The sequence below is a fragment of the Diabrotica virgifera genome, chromosome 3 (assembly GCF_917563875.1).
Source record: "Diabrotica virgifera virgifera chromosome 3, PGI_DIABVI_V3a".
NCBI lineage: Eukaryota > Metazoa > Arthropoda > Insecta > Coleoptera > Chrysomelidae > Diabrotica > Diabrotica virgifera.
Genome location: NC_065445.1, coordinates 124,990,915 through 125,006,510, shown reverse-complemented (window position 1 = coordinate 125,006,510; position 15,596 = coordinate 124,990,915). Strand labels below are relative to the sequence as shown.

Below are 15,596 nucleotides of genomic sequence, written 5' to 3'. Positions count from 1 at the left end.
TTCTTTTTTTTTCAGCATGTCCTGCAATAACTATAAAATTAGCAGCGCTAATAATTACAGCTTCATCTGTATCTGACATTGCGGACGGATTATCAACGAATGCGTTCGTTCGCTACAATGTAAATGGTCTTACTTTGTACCGAAAGAATAACCAAGCGAACACCTAATAATGCGTTCCTTCGTTCGTGTTCACTTTGATTTAAAAGCACCTTAAATTGCCTTAAGCTACTGCAGTGTAAGCCAAGCGCACTCAGTGAAGCTGGTCAGTGTACTGGTGGGACTAATCCTAATGTGCTCATTTTATCTTATGTATACCTTTTTTTTTTCAATATGTGGTTCCTTTCACGTACCAATATGTGGTCTGTGGTAAATTGATTGCCTAAGACAAAGTAGCTGGGATTTGGGGTCACTATTCCGGTTGCATTTTAGTTTTTATTTCGCCAAAATAACTAATTTCCTCAGTCACAATTTATATTTTTACGAAAGGGCTCGGGGGCCCCAGCTTAGCCCAGGCCCCTCTCTTCCAATGGCATTTTAGGTTTTATTACGCCGAAATAACTAATTTCTTAAGTAATATTTTAAATTTTTATGTTAAGGGCTCGGGGGCCCCAGCTTAGCTCAGTCATTAGGGGCCCTGTTCTGTTCCAATTGCATTTTAGTCTAAAAGAATTTCCCCAGTGAAAAATTAAAACTATGTTGCGGTCTTTTTAAAATTGTGTCATTTGAAAATGTTTCGGTGGGATCGGCTTTTAAAATACGTATTTTTATTTTCCTCGTTAAAATCTATGCACGGGGTCCCCCTTCGTCGGGGGCCCCGGGGCACTGTCCCGGTTTATGCCTAGGTTTATGCATATAAACCGCAAGCATGTACATATCATTAGTATGTACTAATAGTAATAATAAATCTTAAAACAATCTGTTGAATTAGGAAAAAAACATACTTTGGGTTCATCAATAACTAAATCACTAGAAACGCAGTTACTTACTTGATAAAAGTGCAGCTAAAAGTACCAGTCTCATCATCTTGTCGCGGTGAATGTATAGATCAACTTTTTTAACTTTTTCTTCGAATCAGCAACAGGAAATGGCAGCTGTATCAGACTTTATATAAAGCGAAGACCATTAAATACACAAATGGAATTCGCAGAGTACTTGAAAGCTTATCATTCTTCTCTTATTACCAGGTATACTGTTCCTGCAAAAGAGTAAAAATAGGTTTAGTTATGGATGACCATGTTTAGAAATAAATATAAACGTTTATGTAATAGATACAAAATATTACTTGCTTTATTGTTATTTAGCTAATATATTTACTAAAAATATTATTTACGAAACACGAATTATATTTATTTATATGTTATATACGTGAGTAGACCCATAAGTACTTAACCTCCCGCCCAGTGGCCCCACTATCGCAAAATAAATCTACTTTCGTGTAAAGTGTAAAGCATTCTAATAGTAAAAATTATTGTAGTTTTGTTTTGACCGCGTGGCGCGTGTCCAGGATTTTAGAAAAATAAAAAAAGAGCAATATCGGTCGGTAATTATACTCGTATTCTTGTTTTTGGAAGGACAACGCTTGAATGCTGTATGTATACCCTATTCCACGAACATACGTCCGTTTTGGATTACTTCGACAACGAATATTTTACTGTGCAAAATAAGAAGAACGAAAGTAAATTGCAAATTGCATTGTTGGTTATTGGAATAATTATTAGCGCCATTTACTTTCGTACTTCTTATGTTGCACAGTAAAATATTCGTTGTCGAAGTAATCCAAAACAGGCGTATGTTCGTGAAATGGCCCATATATGGTGATTCTTTTCCTTTTTAAATTTTTTTTTTAAATGGGTTTAACGAGTTTTAATATGATCGGACGTCAGTTTTTGACGAGCCACGCCTAGGTGCTCCGAAAATGGCTACCACCGCCGACTAAAAGTGCGCGAGATACCTGAGACAGTAGTCATCTCAAAAATCCAGCGTTGATCATATTCTGCACAAAATTTTAGGTATGAGAAAGCAATTTAAGCGTGAAGGAGTTTCTGCATCGTTTCGTTGTGTCGATGAGACATAAATTTACTGGTATACACCAGAGATCAAGAAACAGTTCAAATGGACGGCACCCAACGAACCTGCTCCAAAGAAGGCGAAGACTGTCCTATCGGCCGGAAAGGTGAAGGTTCTGGCTTCTGGTTCTGGAATTCACAAGGTGTGATCTACATCGAGTACCTGGAGAAGGGCAAAATGCTCACAAGGCTTCTACTATGCCAAATTATTGGGTCGACTCGACACCTAATTGCAGGAAGATCGATCCCATTTGGCAAAGAAAAAAGTTCTCTTCCACCATGATAACGCACAGACTCACACTTCCGCCGTCGCCATGGCCAAATTGGTCGAATTGGGCTACGAACTGTTGCCCCATCCACCTTATTTTCCAGATTTGTCCTCGTGTGACTTCTTTGTGTTGCCAAACTTGAAAAAAGCACTCTCGCGGCAGAAATTTAAGTCTAATGTGGAGGTCATCGCCGCGACAGAAGACTACTTTGCAGACCTCTAGAAAACGTATTTTTCAGATGCGTTAAAGTTGGAGCATCGCTGGGTCAAGTGTATTGTGCTAAGAGAAATTGAGAAATAAAACGCCACTTTTCCAAAAAATTTTTTTTCTTTTGTAGGCTAAGTACTTTTTGGACTTGGTATGATATTAATCCGGATTACGGATTAGTATCATACAAGTTTATGCGTCAACCAGCACATTAGATGACATAAAGATCGAGGAGTTCTACGAAAAACTGGAAACGACAATCGCCAACATACCAAATAAAGAGCTTACTTTAATATGTGGCGACTTCAATGCAAAAGTTGGCAACACTACACAGAATGACGACATAAAAAATGTACTGGGGAAGTTCGGCATAGGCCAGAGAAACGAAAGAGGAGACCGTTTAATCGAGTTTGTTATCACAAACAATTATTCTATCATGAATACTCGATTTAAACACCATGTACGTTGACTTTATACTTGGAAAAGTCCTGGAGGTAGGTCTAGAAATCAAATAGATTACATCCTTATCAATATTCGCTGGAGATCGTCAATTCAAACAGTCAGATCATATCCAGGGGCGATATGTGGATCCGATCATACTCTCGTCGTAGCTAAAGTAAAGCTTAAACTCAAAGCGCCCAACAAACGAAAAGAGACAAATAGTATAGAACTAAGAAAGCAGGACGACTTTCTCCAGGAAGTACATAAAATAATGCCCTCTATTCTTAAAGGAACATCACAAGAAATATGTGTAACAACACCAATTGATCATCCAAAGATAAACAATCGTGTGAAACGGAAACACTGGATAACAGATGAAACGTTTCAAATCATTGAGAATAGATGAAATCTTTGTCAAAGTGGTGTGCATAATGAAAGGGAAAAAGCTAGTTTAAGAAACCTCAATAAAGAAATAAAACGAAGATGCAAGGCAGATAAAAAACTGTACTTTTTACTTATCAAAGTATATGCAAAGAAATTGAGAGACATGATCAGAGTAATCAGCCAAGAGGTCTATTTAGAAAAATACGCTACTTAACAAGAGACTACAAAGCCAGAACTTGGGCCATTGAAGACAACACTGGAACTCTGAGAACAAACAGACAAGATATAGCAGAGACATGGAGATCGTATTGTAGGGACCTATATAAAGATAATCAACGCAAAGAACCTGTTAACCAAATCTCTGACGAGGTAGAAGAAGAACCTGATATACTTGAAAATGAAGTAAGACTCGCGATCACTAAGATCAAATATAATAAAGCACCAGGTCCAGATATGATAACAGCCGAAATGCCCAAAGCCACAGAAGAAACTGGCGTAAAATTACTTCATCTACTCTGTAACCAAATATGGCATTCTAAACAATGACCTGAAGACTGGACAAAATCTACAATAACAACAATTCATAAAAAAGGCAGCTTCCATAAGTGGGACAATTATAGAACTATTTCTTTTATATCACATGCCAGTAAAATAATGCTACATATAATCAATGAGAGACTAAAAACATTCCTTCAAAGAGACCAAAGGTAGAGGTACTCGACAACACCTGTTGAATACTTACTTAATCAGTAGACCCATTTGTACCTTTCAGTATTGAGCTACCTGTTGAATATAAGACAGATAATCGAAAAATCTAGGGAATTTAATATTCCACTGTACATATGCTTTATAGATTATCGTAAGGCGTTCGACAGGGTCAAGTGGAAACACTTATGGCGAATACTAAAAGAAGTAGGCGTACCCCAACACCTTACTTCGCTTATAACAACTATACGAACACACTACTGGATTAGTTAAAGTGCTTGACACACTTTCAAACGAATTTCATCCAGAACGGGGTGTCAGACAGGGATGTATATTATGTATATTATCACAATTATTCAATATACAGGGTGTAACAAAAATACAGGTCATAAATTTAATCACAGATTCTGGGACCAAAAATAGTTCGATTGAACCTAACTTACCTAAGTACAAATGTGCACATAAAAAAAGTTACAGCCCTTTGAAATTACAAAATAAAAATCGATTTTTTCCAATATATCGAAAACTATTAGAGATCTTTTATTAAAAATAGACATGTGGCATTCTTATGGTAGTAGTATCTTTAAAAAAATTATAGTGAAATTTGGACACCCCATAAAGTTTTATGGGAGTTTTGTTCCTTTAAACCCCCCCAAACTTTTGTGTACGTTCCAATTTAATTATTTTTGTAGTACCGTCAGTTAAACACACTATTTTAAAAACTTTTTTGCCTCTTAGTACTTTTTGAAAAAGTCAGTTTTTATCGGGATATTTTGAATATGTGTCAAATGCACCACATATTTGTATATGGCTAAGTACGATTATGGAGACTTGGTAATAATATGAAAATTTATTTATGATTTACATTTTTAGGTATATTTTGAACCATATTAAAAAAGAAGTCACATCTCGATAAAAAGTGCCTTCTCGAAAAAATACAAAGAGGCAAAAAAGTTTTAAAAACACTGTGTTTAACTAATGGTACCGCAGTAAAAGTTCAATTATAATATACACAAACATTTGGAGGGTTTAAAAGAACAAAACCCCCATAAAATTTTTATGTAAACATATTAAAAAAGAAGCCGCAACTCGATAAAAACTGCCTTGTAGAAAAAATACTAAGGGGCAAAAAGTTTTATAAATATTGAATTTAACTAATGGTACCACAATAATAATTTAATTGGAACGTACACAAAAGTTTGGGGGTGCACAACCCCCATAAAATTTTTATGGGGTGCAAAAATTTCACTATAATTTTTTTTAAGATTTTCCTGCCATAAAAATGCCACATGTCCATTTTCAATAAAAAATCTCCAATAGTTTTCGATATATTCGAAAAAATCGATTTTCATTTTGTAACTTCAAAGGGCTGTAACTTTTTTTATGTGCATATTTGTATTAAGGTAAATTAGGTTCATTCGAACTATTTTTGGTCTAAGAATATGTGATTTAATTTATGACCTGTATTTTCGTTACACCCTGTATATATGGAGAGCATATTATAAGAATAGCACTTGAAGGATGGGAAAAAGGCATCTCAATAAATGGTTATAAAATAAACAACCTACGTTTCGCAGATGACACAGCCCTTCTTGCAAATAGTCCAGCAGAGCTGATTGATCTCATACGACTGGTTGAAAACGAAAGTCAAATATTTGGTCTGCAATTAAACATATAAAAGACAAAGATCATGATATTGGATAGACTACATAACAATCATCCACACATAATCACAATTGATCGGTTTGAGATTGTGAGCTCATACTTATATCTGGGATCATTAATCACAAACACAGGGTCACTACAGGAAGAAATAAAACGTAGATGTGATCTAGAAAAAGTCGCTACAACAAAAATGAACACAATATGAAAGGACTGTCAAATTTCAAGAGCGTTAAAGATGAGGTTGATCAACTGCTTAATATTCCCAATACTGACTTACGGATGTGAATCTTGGAGCCGGAGAAATTCGAAAAGAAGAAAGATAGACGCCACTGAAATGTTCTGTTGGAGACGAATGCTACGAACTCCTTGGACCGACCATAGAACAAATAATTCAATTAAGAGAGCTAAAAGTTAGCCAACGACTCTCCAGTAAAGTCCATCTCCAACAATTAAAATATTTTGGACATGTTATGAGAGCAAACACAGAAAACATGGAAAAACTCATTATACAAGGAAAGGTGAAAGGCTGAAGATCACGAGGAAGATCCCCAACAAGATGGATCGATCAAATTACAGGAATATGCAAAAGACCTATGCATGAGTTAAAAGAAATGACCAGAGACAGAGATCTTTGGAGACGGACAATACACGACATCACGTCGACCACTGCACTCCCTCCTGGGGGTCAGGATTGAAGAGAGAGACTTATCGGACCGCCCTAGTTAATATTTATTCATATAAATATGGTTATTCGTAATATTGTCATGGATACCTTAATATTTGTATTATTAAAAAACAGCTTATGTTTCATTTCGACTCAGAGGTGATGCACCATCCCCATACGTACGTTTCTGTCTCTCCAGATGTCTTCAGTGGGGCTACATATACACCTCTAAATCGAAACGAAACCAAACTGCCTATTGAAGCAGAATTGTAAGAATAATAAGCAATAAATCTGAAAATTTTGTTAGAACCACTTTCTGGTAACATCCTAAATGCCTTTTACAATTTATAAGGCAAGGAGACGACGAATAAAGAAGACGAAAGGGACTCGACAATATGTAGTCACCAGAAAGTGGTTCCAAGAAAATTTTGAAATATATTTTTTAGATCTGGGACTTCTCATTTCTCTGTAATAGATGTCGTTACCGCTAGAGTTTCCGATACGCAGAATTATTTTGACAATTCTGCTTAAATAGGTAGCTTGGTTCCGTTTCGATTCACAGGTGTTCATGTAGCCCCACTGAAGACGTCTGGAGAGACAGAAACGTACGTATGGGGATGGTGGATCAACTCTGAATCGAAATGAAACATAAGCTGTTTTTTAAACGCTTTTGTTTAGTTCAATCGTTTGCGTCAAATTTTTAGACGTTAATTTGACTGCCTTTTCTTTAATGGAAATGAATGAAATTTTGCAGACATATGGATTCGCGGGAACAATACACGAATAATCGATCAAAATTTTTCTTAAACTAAAACTAAACTTCTCTTGTTTTTTACAATGTAGAAATTTGAAACTTTTAGAGATTGTAGCTAATTATATGAACTATACACAATTTCACTTTTTACGTTATTCGTTTACGTTATGCTTCATATATAAACAATAAGGTTTCAAATTTATCCAGTTTCTGTCCGATTTCTATCCAGTTTTCAGCGAAAAAAAGTTATGGCACCGCAGAGGGACGAATGCTGCCCTTAGTATTGTCGTGGGCTTCGACTGTCCATGAAACGCAAAGTTGGACTGTTGACTACGCTGCGCTGTCGTGAACTTGGGCCCGAAAGTGTTTGCGTAAGGACAGGCTTAAAAGCTTATATTGAGCCTGCAAAGCTTACGTTTCATTGAGCCGAGTGCGTTCATTAAGGTACGTATCCATACAAGGGTGAACCCCGCTCGGTGTAGCTGCTCAAATGGATACAGCATGCGCTCCCTTACATGAAGAGTACAGGGGAAAAACAAGGAATGTCACATTTTATACATATTGAGATAAACACCAATAAAAGTTTAATTCTTATGATATCCAAAAACTACTTAGGAGATTCTTAGCAGAATTCTAGCAATTGTTAGTCTATAATCTTAATATAATATTCATCTATCTATATTAACTTATTAATTTAATAATGCACCAAAAAACTGATACAATTCCTTATTTTTGTTCAGTGGCGTGCGGACAATCCTGGTCCTTCACGGGGATACCAATATCTTAGAAAATTTATATAGACTGATCTTTCTGGTTATTGTTCTGAATCGATAATCTAGTCGATAGTACTCAGTTTTTGCTACCACATGGCGAGAAAAGTCAAAATTCATGAAAAAGTGACATTCCTTGTTTTTCCCCTGTACTCTTCACATATAAACCGCAAACCGGTTGAAACGAAGAGTGTACGCGCCAAGCGGCGATCACCGACGTATCCACGAAGTGGAGCTACTACACCGAGCGAGGTTTACCATTGTATGAATACGTACCTTTAGACGGCATCGAAGAACTACATTGCGAGAAACTAACAGCGTCTACACCGTGCAATAGTAAATTATTACAAGAGATGGAAATACTGCAAAAACTGTAATAGTCGTAAATAATGATTTTGATTTAAGAAATGTATGAAGAAATTACAGAAAATGTACAATGTATGTATCAAAAGTTCAAATAAATGCAAAAAAGGTATCTGTCATATACCTACATCCTTTTTTTAAACATGACGATATATTTTATTGTTTGAAAAGTGTAAGACTAAAAAGTAAAAAATAAAACAATTTGAAAAAAAAATTTTTAAGAAACGCTTTTATTTAGTTATGAGTGACTAAAAGTTAAACTATAATAAAATCAATTAAAAAGCAAAAAAAAAATAAAAAAATCAAACTCGACGGATTATTCGAAAAAAAAAACGTTCGTTAAAAAAATTAAAAAATCTAACACATTCGTTAAAGAAAAGCGTGGGGCGCGTCTTCATCGAATGAACAGTTTTCGCCCCACGTTTTTCTTTAACGAATGTGTTAAGATTTTTTCATCTTTTTAACGAACGTTTTTTTTTCGAATAATCCGTCGAGTTTGATTTTTTTTTTATTTTTTGCTTTTTAGTTGATTTTTTTATAGTTTAACTTTTAGTCACTCATAACTAAATAAAAGCGTTTCTTAAAAAAATTTTTTCATATTGTTTTATTAATTTTTAATTTTACTCATATTTTGAGTACACGGAATCAACTGTCGATGAAATTTTTTCCTAGACGAATAGACGGAATGTGGCTGCATATTGTAGAGTTCCTTTCGTCTTCTTTATTCGTTGTCTCCTTGCCTTATGCATTGTAAAACGCAGTGATTAAGGATGTTACCAGAAAATGGTTCCAAGAGAATTTTCAGATTTATTGTTTGGGATATCTCATTTCTATACATTATTTGTACTTCAAAATCACGTACAATATGTAATTGGCACATATTGACCTGTTTCACTCTATGGCTATTATATAAAGTAATATTTCATGGATTGCCATAAACCCTAAATTAAAAATATATATGTTTTTGTTACAACATGAATCCAATTACGAGGCAAAACGGTCTTATTGTTGTGTACGTCAAAAACAAACCTACACACTTAATCTCTGTCAACTAATCTTTAAGTTTACGACAAAAAATAATATGTTCAGTTTCAGAGAACAATCACTACGACAAGTACTGACTTTTGTGTTTATTTCTTAGTTGCAGATACACAATAGCCAACTATGTTGTATACAATCATTTATAAGGAGGTGGATATTATAATATACAGATATTTTCGATTGAAATCATTAATTAATAATAATAATAATAATAAACTCTTTATTACAGAGACAAAATAAAGAAGTACAAGTACCAAATATAACAATATAGGAAAAAAAAATCTCTGTAAAAGGGACAAGAGAACAACATGGCACAACACGAATGCTGTGCCTGCTGATCAAAGCTCTGGCCCTTTTTTAACAATTAAATAACATTTTCTGCTGGCATATATAAATCAAATATATATCAGTTATATTACAGTTAATTAAATTTAAATAATAGAAATAAAATAAAAAAGAAACAATACAGGTGATAGGACATGAAAAGTAATGTTTATAGGGTATTATGTGTTGACTCAAGAAGATGTAATTTAATTTTTCTCGTGAATGAGTTAATATGTAGTTTTTTCATTGATTCAGGGATACTATTATATAAGTTGTAAATATTGTAAGAGTATGACTTACGGAATGTTGTTGTTTTGTACGTGGGTGGAGATATCAAACCTTTGGATCTGACATTAATATTGTGAACGTCTGTCCTAAACTTAATTCTGTCATATAGATATGGCGGACATTTTGTTACTATTATACGATGATAGAGACAAAGAGCATGGAGTTTTCGTCGGTTCGCCATATCAAGCCATTTAGCATCCTTAAGCTTATAGGAGACACTCTTATACTTCCTAATACCGTAAATAAATCTAAGGCATTACTTCTGCACTTTTTGTATTCTATTTATATCAAACTGGTCAAGACAAGGACCATACACGACATCTCCATAATTGAAATGCGATAAGACTAAAGACTCCGTTAGTAATATTTTATGCCTAGAGCTTAAAATATGTCGATGCTGAAATAATATTTTTTATGAACTGTATGCTTTTTGAATACAAGCCGACACATGTTTTTTAAATTTAAGATCAGAATCTAGGAATAAACCCAAGCTTTTGGACACATCAGTGCAATTAATTTTATTATTTTCCAACAAAATTTGAATATTTCTCCTAATACTGTCTTTGTTTTTACCGAAAACCATAGCGGATGATTTAATAGGATTTAATTTTAGTTGATGTTTTTCAGATTCAATTACGAGTTTAGATAAATCACTATTAAGCTTTTCTGAAGCACTTGCCAAATCTGTAGGAGAGAATGTATAATACACTTGAGTATCATCAGCATAACAATGAACACTAACATTATCTAAATTGGATGTTAAATTAGAAATATAAATACTAAAAAGAAGTGGCCCAAGGATAGATCCTTGCGGAACACCTCTAGATATATTTAATAAATCAGAAGCTCCACTGTTAGTTTCGACATATTGCTGCCGATTACTAAAATAACTTTTCAATAATTTAATCGCATCTAACGAAAATCCGACATAGTGTAAAATACCAAACAGTAATTCATGAGAAATAGTATGAAATGCCTTAGAAAAATCAAGAAGAATCAATACAGTACATTTATTCAGGTCTGTCCCTTTTAGAATATCATCCACAATATTTAGCAAAGCAGTGCTACAGCTATAGCCACTGCGAAAGCCAGACTGGAAGGAAGGAAGTATTTTATATTTATCTAAGTGACTTTTGATTTGGAGATACATAATTTTTTCTAAAACTTTTGATAGTACAGGTAACAGACTAATAGGTCTTAATTCACCAAGCTCTTTTACTTCTTTTATTTTAGGAATTGGTAGAACTCTAGCAATTTTCCAAGCATCGGGAAAAATATTATTTGCCAAACAAGTATGAATTATGTCAGTTACATAACGAACAATGAGTGGGCAACACGTAAGTATCATATCAATAGTGAGTAAGTCAGAACCTGTAGATTTGGATTTTATTTCTAATAGTAATTGATAGACGAATATTTCCCCAACAGTCTCAAACTTAAACAAATGTGAAAAATTTTTTCTAACATTATTATTATAAAAGTATAAAAGATTCAGATCAAGTGGCATATTTGTTAGAGCATTAGACAAGAAATGAGAATTTATTTCATTGGGCCTATTCAAAAATTCTGGTAGAATATTGTTTTTCTTTGTACTGTTAATATTTAACTGATTAAATTTTTTCCACATTATTTTACGTGAATTACCCCCCAAGAAATTTACTTCTAAATAAGACTTCTTCTCATTGCGCAACATAATATTGGCTTGGTTCCTTAAACTTTTATAATAATTCCAATGAGCTAAATTTTTAGTCCTTTTACAACGTGTAAATGCTTTATTTCTAAGTGTAATAATTAACTGAATATTGTCTGTGAGCCAAGGTGGCCGATTTTTCTGTATTTTAATTAATTTAGAAGGAGCTACAAAATCAAAAAGATCTGTTAAAATACTGTTAAAAAACAATACCTTTTCATTAACATCAGGAATATTTAAAATATGAAAAAATGGTGAGTAAAGTAACAAATTTTGAAAATATTCAAGGTCAATATCTTTTAAATTTCTTCTGTATATCATTTGAATTTCAGATTTATTTACAAATTCCGTAAGAGAACAGTAAACAATAAAATGATCAGACTGTTCTTCTGGAATAACTATAGTATCTGCCTCTAATGTTGGAGTATTATCTGTAACCAAAATCAAGTCCAGTAAAGTAGATGTTGTTCTTGTGACGCGAGTAGGTTTATTTATTAATTGTTTCAGATTAAATGAATCAATAGACTCACTAAAGAGAACCGTTTTTCTTTCACTAACATCCAACATGTCAATGTTGAAATCTCCACCCATAACCATATAATCACATTCAGGTATGTAGCTAGAAACAGTGTCTTCAAACGTGTTAAGAAATTCGACAAAATTCTGCTTTGGCGGCCTATAAAAGTTACCAATTAAAAACTTGCTTTTATTAACTTTAATCGTTATCCATATGTGTTCTAAGTGATTTGAAATATTTTTAAATAATTCTACAAACGAAATGTTACAATTTATATAAAAAGCTACACCTCCTCCATTTGTATTTCTGTCACATCGAATAAAATTATATCCCCGAATCAACAAATTTTCAGACAATAGGTCAGGAGATAAACGAGTTTCCTGAAGACCTACAATATCAAAACGCCTATTCAATAACATAGATTTAAATTCAACGAAATGCAAAGTTAATGATCGTACATTAAAAAAAGCAATTGATAAGTTTTTCATATCTTACCACGTATTTGGTTTTATAAAAATAAAAAAGTATTTGTAAATAATAACAAGTAAATAAAACTATGTACTAAATAAGAAAAGAGAAAAAAAACAAGGCTGTTCACTGCGCACCTGCTGTGTTCGTATACTTCTTTCTTCACTCCTGCTAAATATCGGCTAAATTATCTGAACCATTAATTAAGCGTTTTTTTCCAGAAAAGAAAGCATAAATCTTCCCCTCTCTGGACCAAGCATTTTTTTTACCCACTTTGTCTTTGACTTCCCTTAGAAGTTCATTACGTTGTTTCGTTAACTCTTCAACAATAGAGATACCTGTTCCTTTTAGTTTCGTTTTATTGGCATAAATATGATTTCTGGACAGCAGTGACGAAAATTTTAGAATTACCGGTCTTACTTTTTGTGACATTTCATCTTTTTTACGAAAACCAGTACGGTATGCTGCTTCAATTTGGCAATCGGACACATTCAGTTTTTCGTTAAAGATATTATTTAAATTGTCTTTTAAGTTTTCATTTGTGCTTTCCGATAAACCAAATACTCTTAATGAATAATTTTTATGGGATTGTTCCAAGAAGTCGATGGAATTTTTTAAATCCTTATTTTCCGCTTGTATATCAGACATTTGGGCCTTCATTGAACTAATTTTCTTATCGATATCATCAAAACGAGTTTTAAATTTCTCTTGGAACATATCCGTAAATTTTTCAATAATAGTATCTAAAAACCTCTTATCTGACAGAAACTCATTAACAATATCTATAGATAGTTTTTTTAATTCTGATTTTTGTCTTTCTGTAAAAACCATTTTTATAGAAGAAATAAGGTACTCACTGTAATTATAGATCAGATTTTTCAAATAACTATACTTTAATGATAATCACTTTAGCTGGAGTGCAAACACGTCTAGTCGCTACCAACAGACATGAACGAATGGTGGGAATGGTGGGAATGGGAAAATTATTAGCAAATATCAGAAAAGAGTTCTCGTTGCTGAGAGTAAGGAGCTTTATTAGGAGTGGGGGGTATGGATATGACTAGTACAGAAATAACAGATGAATGACAGGTAGAACAATTAGATAATCTTCTTCTTCAAGTGCCGTCTCCTAATTCGGAGGTTGAATATCATCATCATTATCTTTACTCTATCCACCGCTGCTCTAAAGAGTTCTATAGAACTGCATCTAAACCAGTCCCTTAAATTCTTTAACCATGACACTCTCCTTCTTCCTATACTCCTTCCGCCTCTTATCTTTCCCTGTATTAGCATTAGTCTTAGCATTTCATATCGCGGTCCCCTCATTACGTGTCCCAGATATTGTAGTTTTCTTATTTTTATTGTGTTTATTATTTCGCATTCTTTATCCATTTCTCGCAGTACTTCCGTGTTCGTTTTCCTCTGTGTCCATGCTATTCTAAACATCCTTCTGTAACACCATATTTCAAATGACTGTAGCTTATTTATGTGTTCTTGCTTTAATGTCCAGCTTTCAAGTCCATATTGTAGTATCGAGAACACATAGCATCTCAAAGCTCTTACTCTCAGTTCTAAGCTAAGGTCTTTGTTGCAGAGAACTGTTTTCATTTTTACAAACGCATTTCTTGCTATTTCTATCCTGGTCCTTATTTCTGTTGTTTGATCATTTTTCTCTGAAATCCAGGTTCCTAGGTATTTGTACTATATTTCTATATTTGTATATTTCTATATTTGTATATTTCTATATTTCTATATTTCTATATTTCTATATTTCTATATTTCTATATTTCTATATTTCTATATTTCTATATTTCTATATTTCTATATTTCTATATTTCTATATTTCTATATTTCTATATTTCTATATTTCTATATTTCTATATTTCTATATTTCTATATTTCTATATTTCTATCGGTACATTTTCCAAATGTATGCTTGTTTGTATGTTTGTTTTCTTAGTTATTATCATGTATTTGGTCTTTTTTATATTCATTTTTAGTCCATATTCTTCACAGAAATTCTTTGTTTTGTTTAGTAGTAGTTGGAGTTGTTCAGCAGAGCTTGCCATAATCACAGTGTCATCTGCATATCTTATGTTGTTAATAGATCTTCCGTTAGTTATTATTCCTTCACTTTGAGATAGCAATGCTTCTTCAAAAATGGCTTCACTATATGCATTAAAGACTAATGGAGACATAATACATCCCTGCCGAACTCCTCTCCTGATTTCAATTTCTGGACTGGGTTCGTTATCTATTACAATTTGTGCTCTTTGATTCCAGTAAAGGTTTGTTATTATTCGTAAGTCCCTTTTGTCTATGATTTTTCAATTAGATAATAGGTTAACACAAAGAAAATATAAGATACTGAATTCTAGGAACCGCAGAATCATACGGTGCCAATACATTTAACCGTAGATCTTTAGAGGAATTATTGAAGATTAAACCCGCAACACTGCTAAAATTGACATGTTGACTTATATCCTGTCAAAAAATTATGTTTTCAATAAAAACGAAAAATCATAGTACAAAAAAATGCGAGATACTTTGTAAAAGGTATATTTAAAATTAGTAACAGCTGTTAAAACACATTGAATGTGATTATTTTATGCATTTAAGGGTTTTTACCACCCTGACCAGTGGTTAGATCCCTGGGTTAATTTTAATATTAGAATGTGTTTGTTCGAAGTTTTCTCTTCATTTGAGGTAGATACAATTATAAGACGATAGCTCTGATGATGGCATTAAAAATGATGAAAGTACTTAGCTGATTTTAATAAATTTATTTACACACTATCAGTCTTTGAAAACATACACCAGTTCCCGTTTTCATTTATATTTAAAATTGCCTAAACAAGGATTACATTAAATCGCAGAACGTTTAAGGATTAAAAAATCCATCATCAGTGGTACTTAAACCGCTAAATGACCTATATAACATCTATAAGTAATTCTGACTGCATTCCTACCTGTAACCTAA

The 15,596-nt window shown here is 33.2% G+C and overlaps 1 protein-coding gene across 2 annotated transcripts in view; it reads right to left on the bottom strand.

Moving 5' to 3' along the window:
• Positions 1–15,596, bottom strand: part of LOC114336078 (uncharacterized) — a 437,383-nt gene that overhangs the window by 64,499 nt on the left and 357,288 nt on the right. For both annotated transcript variants that reach the window (XM_050645495.1, XM_050645496.1), the window contains one exon: positions 987–1,195. In XM_050645495.1, coding sequence (XP_050501452.1) covers positions 987–1,023 — 37 coding nt within the window. In that variant the 5' untranslated portion in view covers positions 1,024–1,195. The remainder of the gene's footprint in view (positions 1–986; positions 1,196–15,596) is intronic.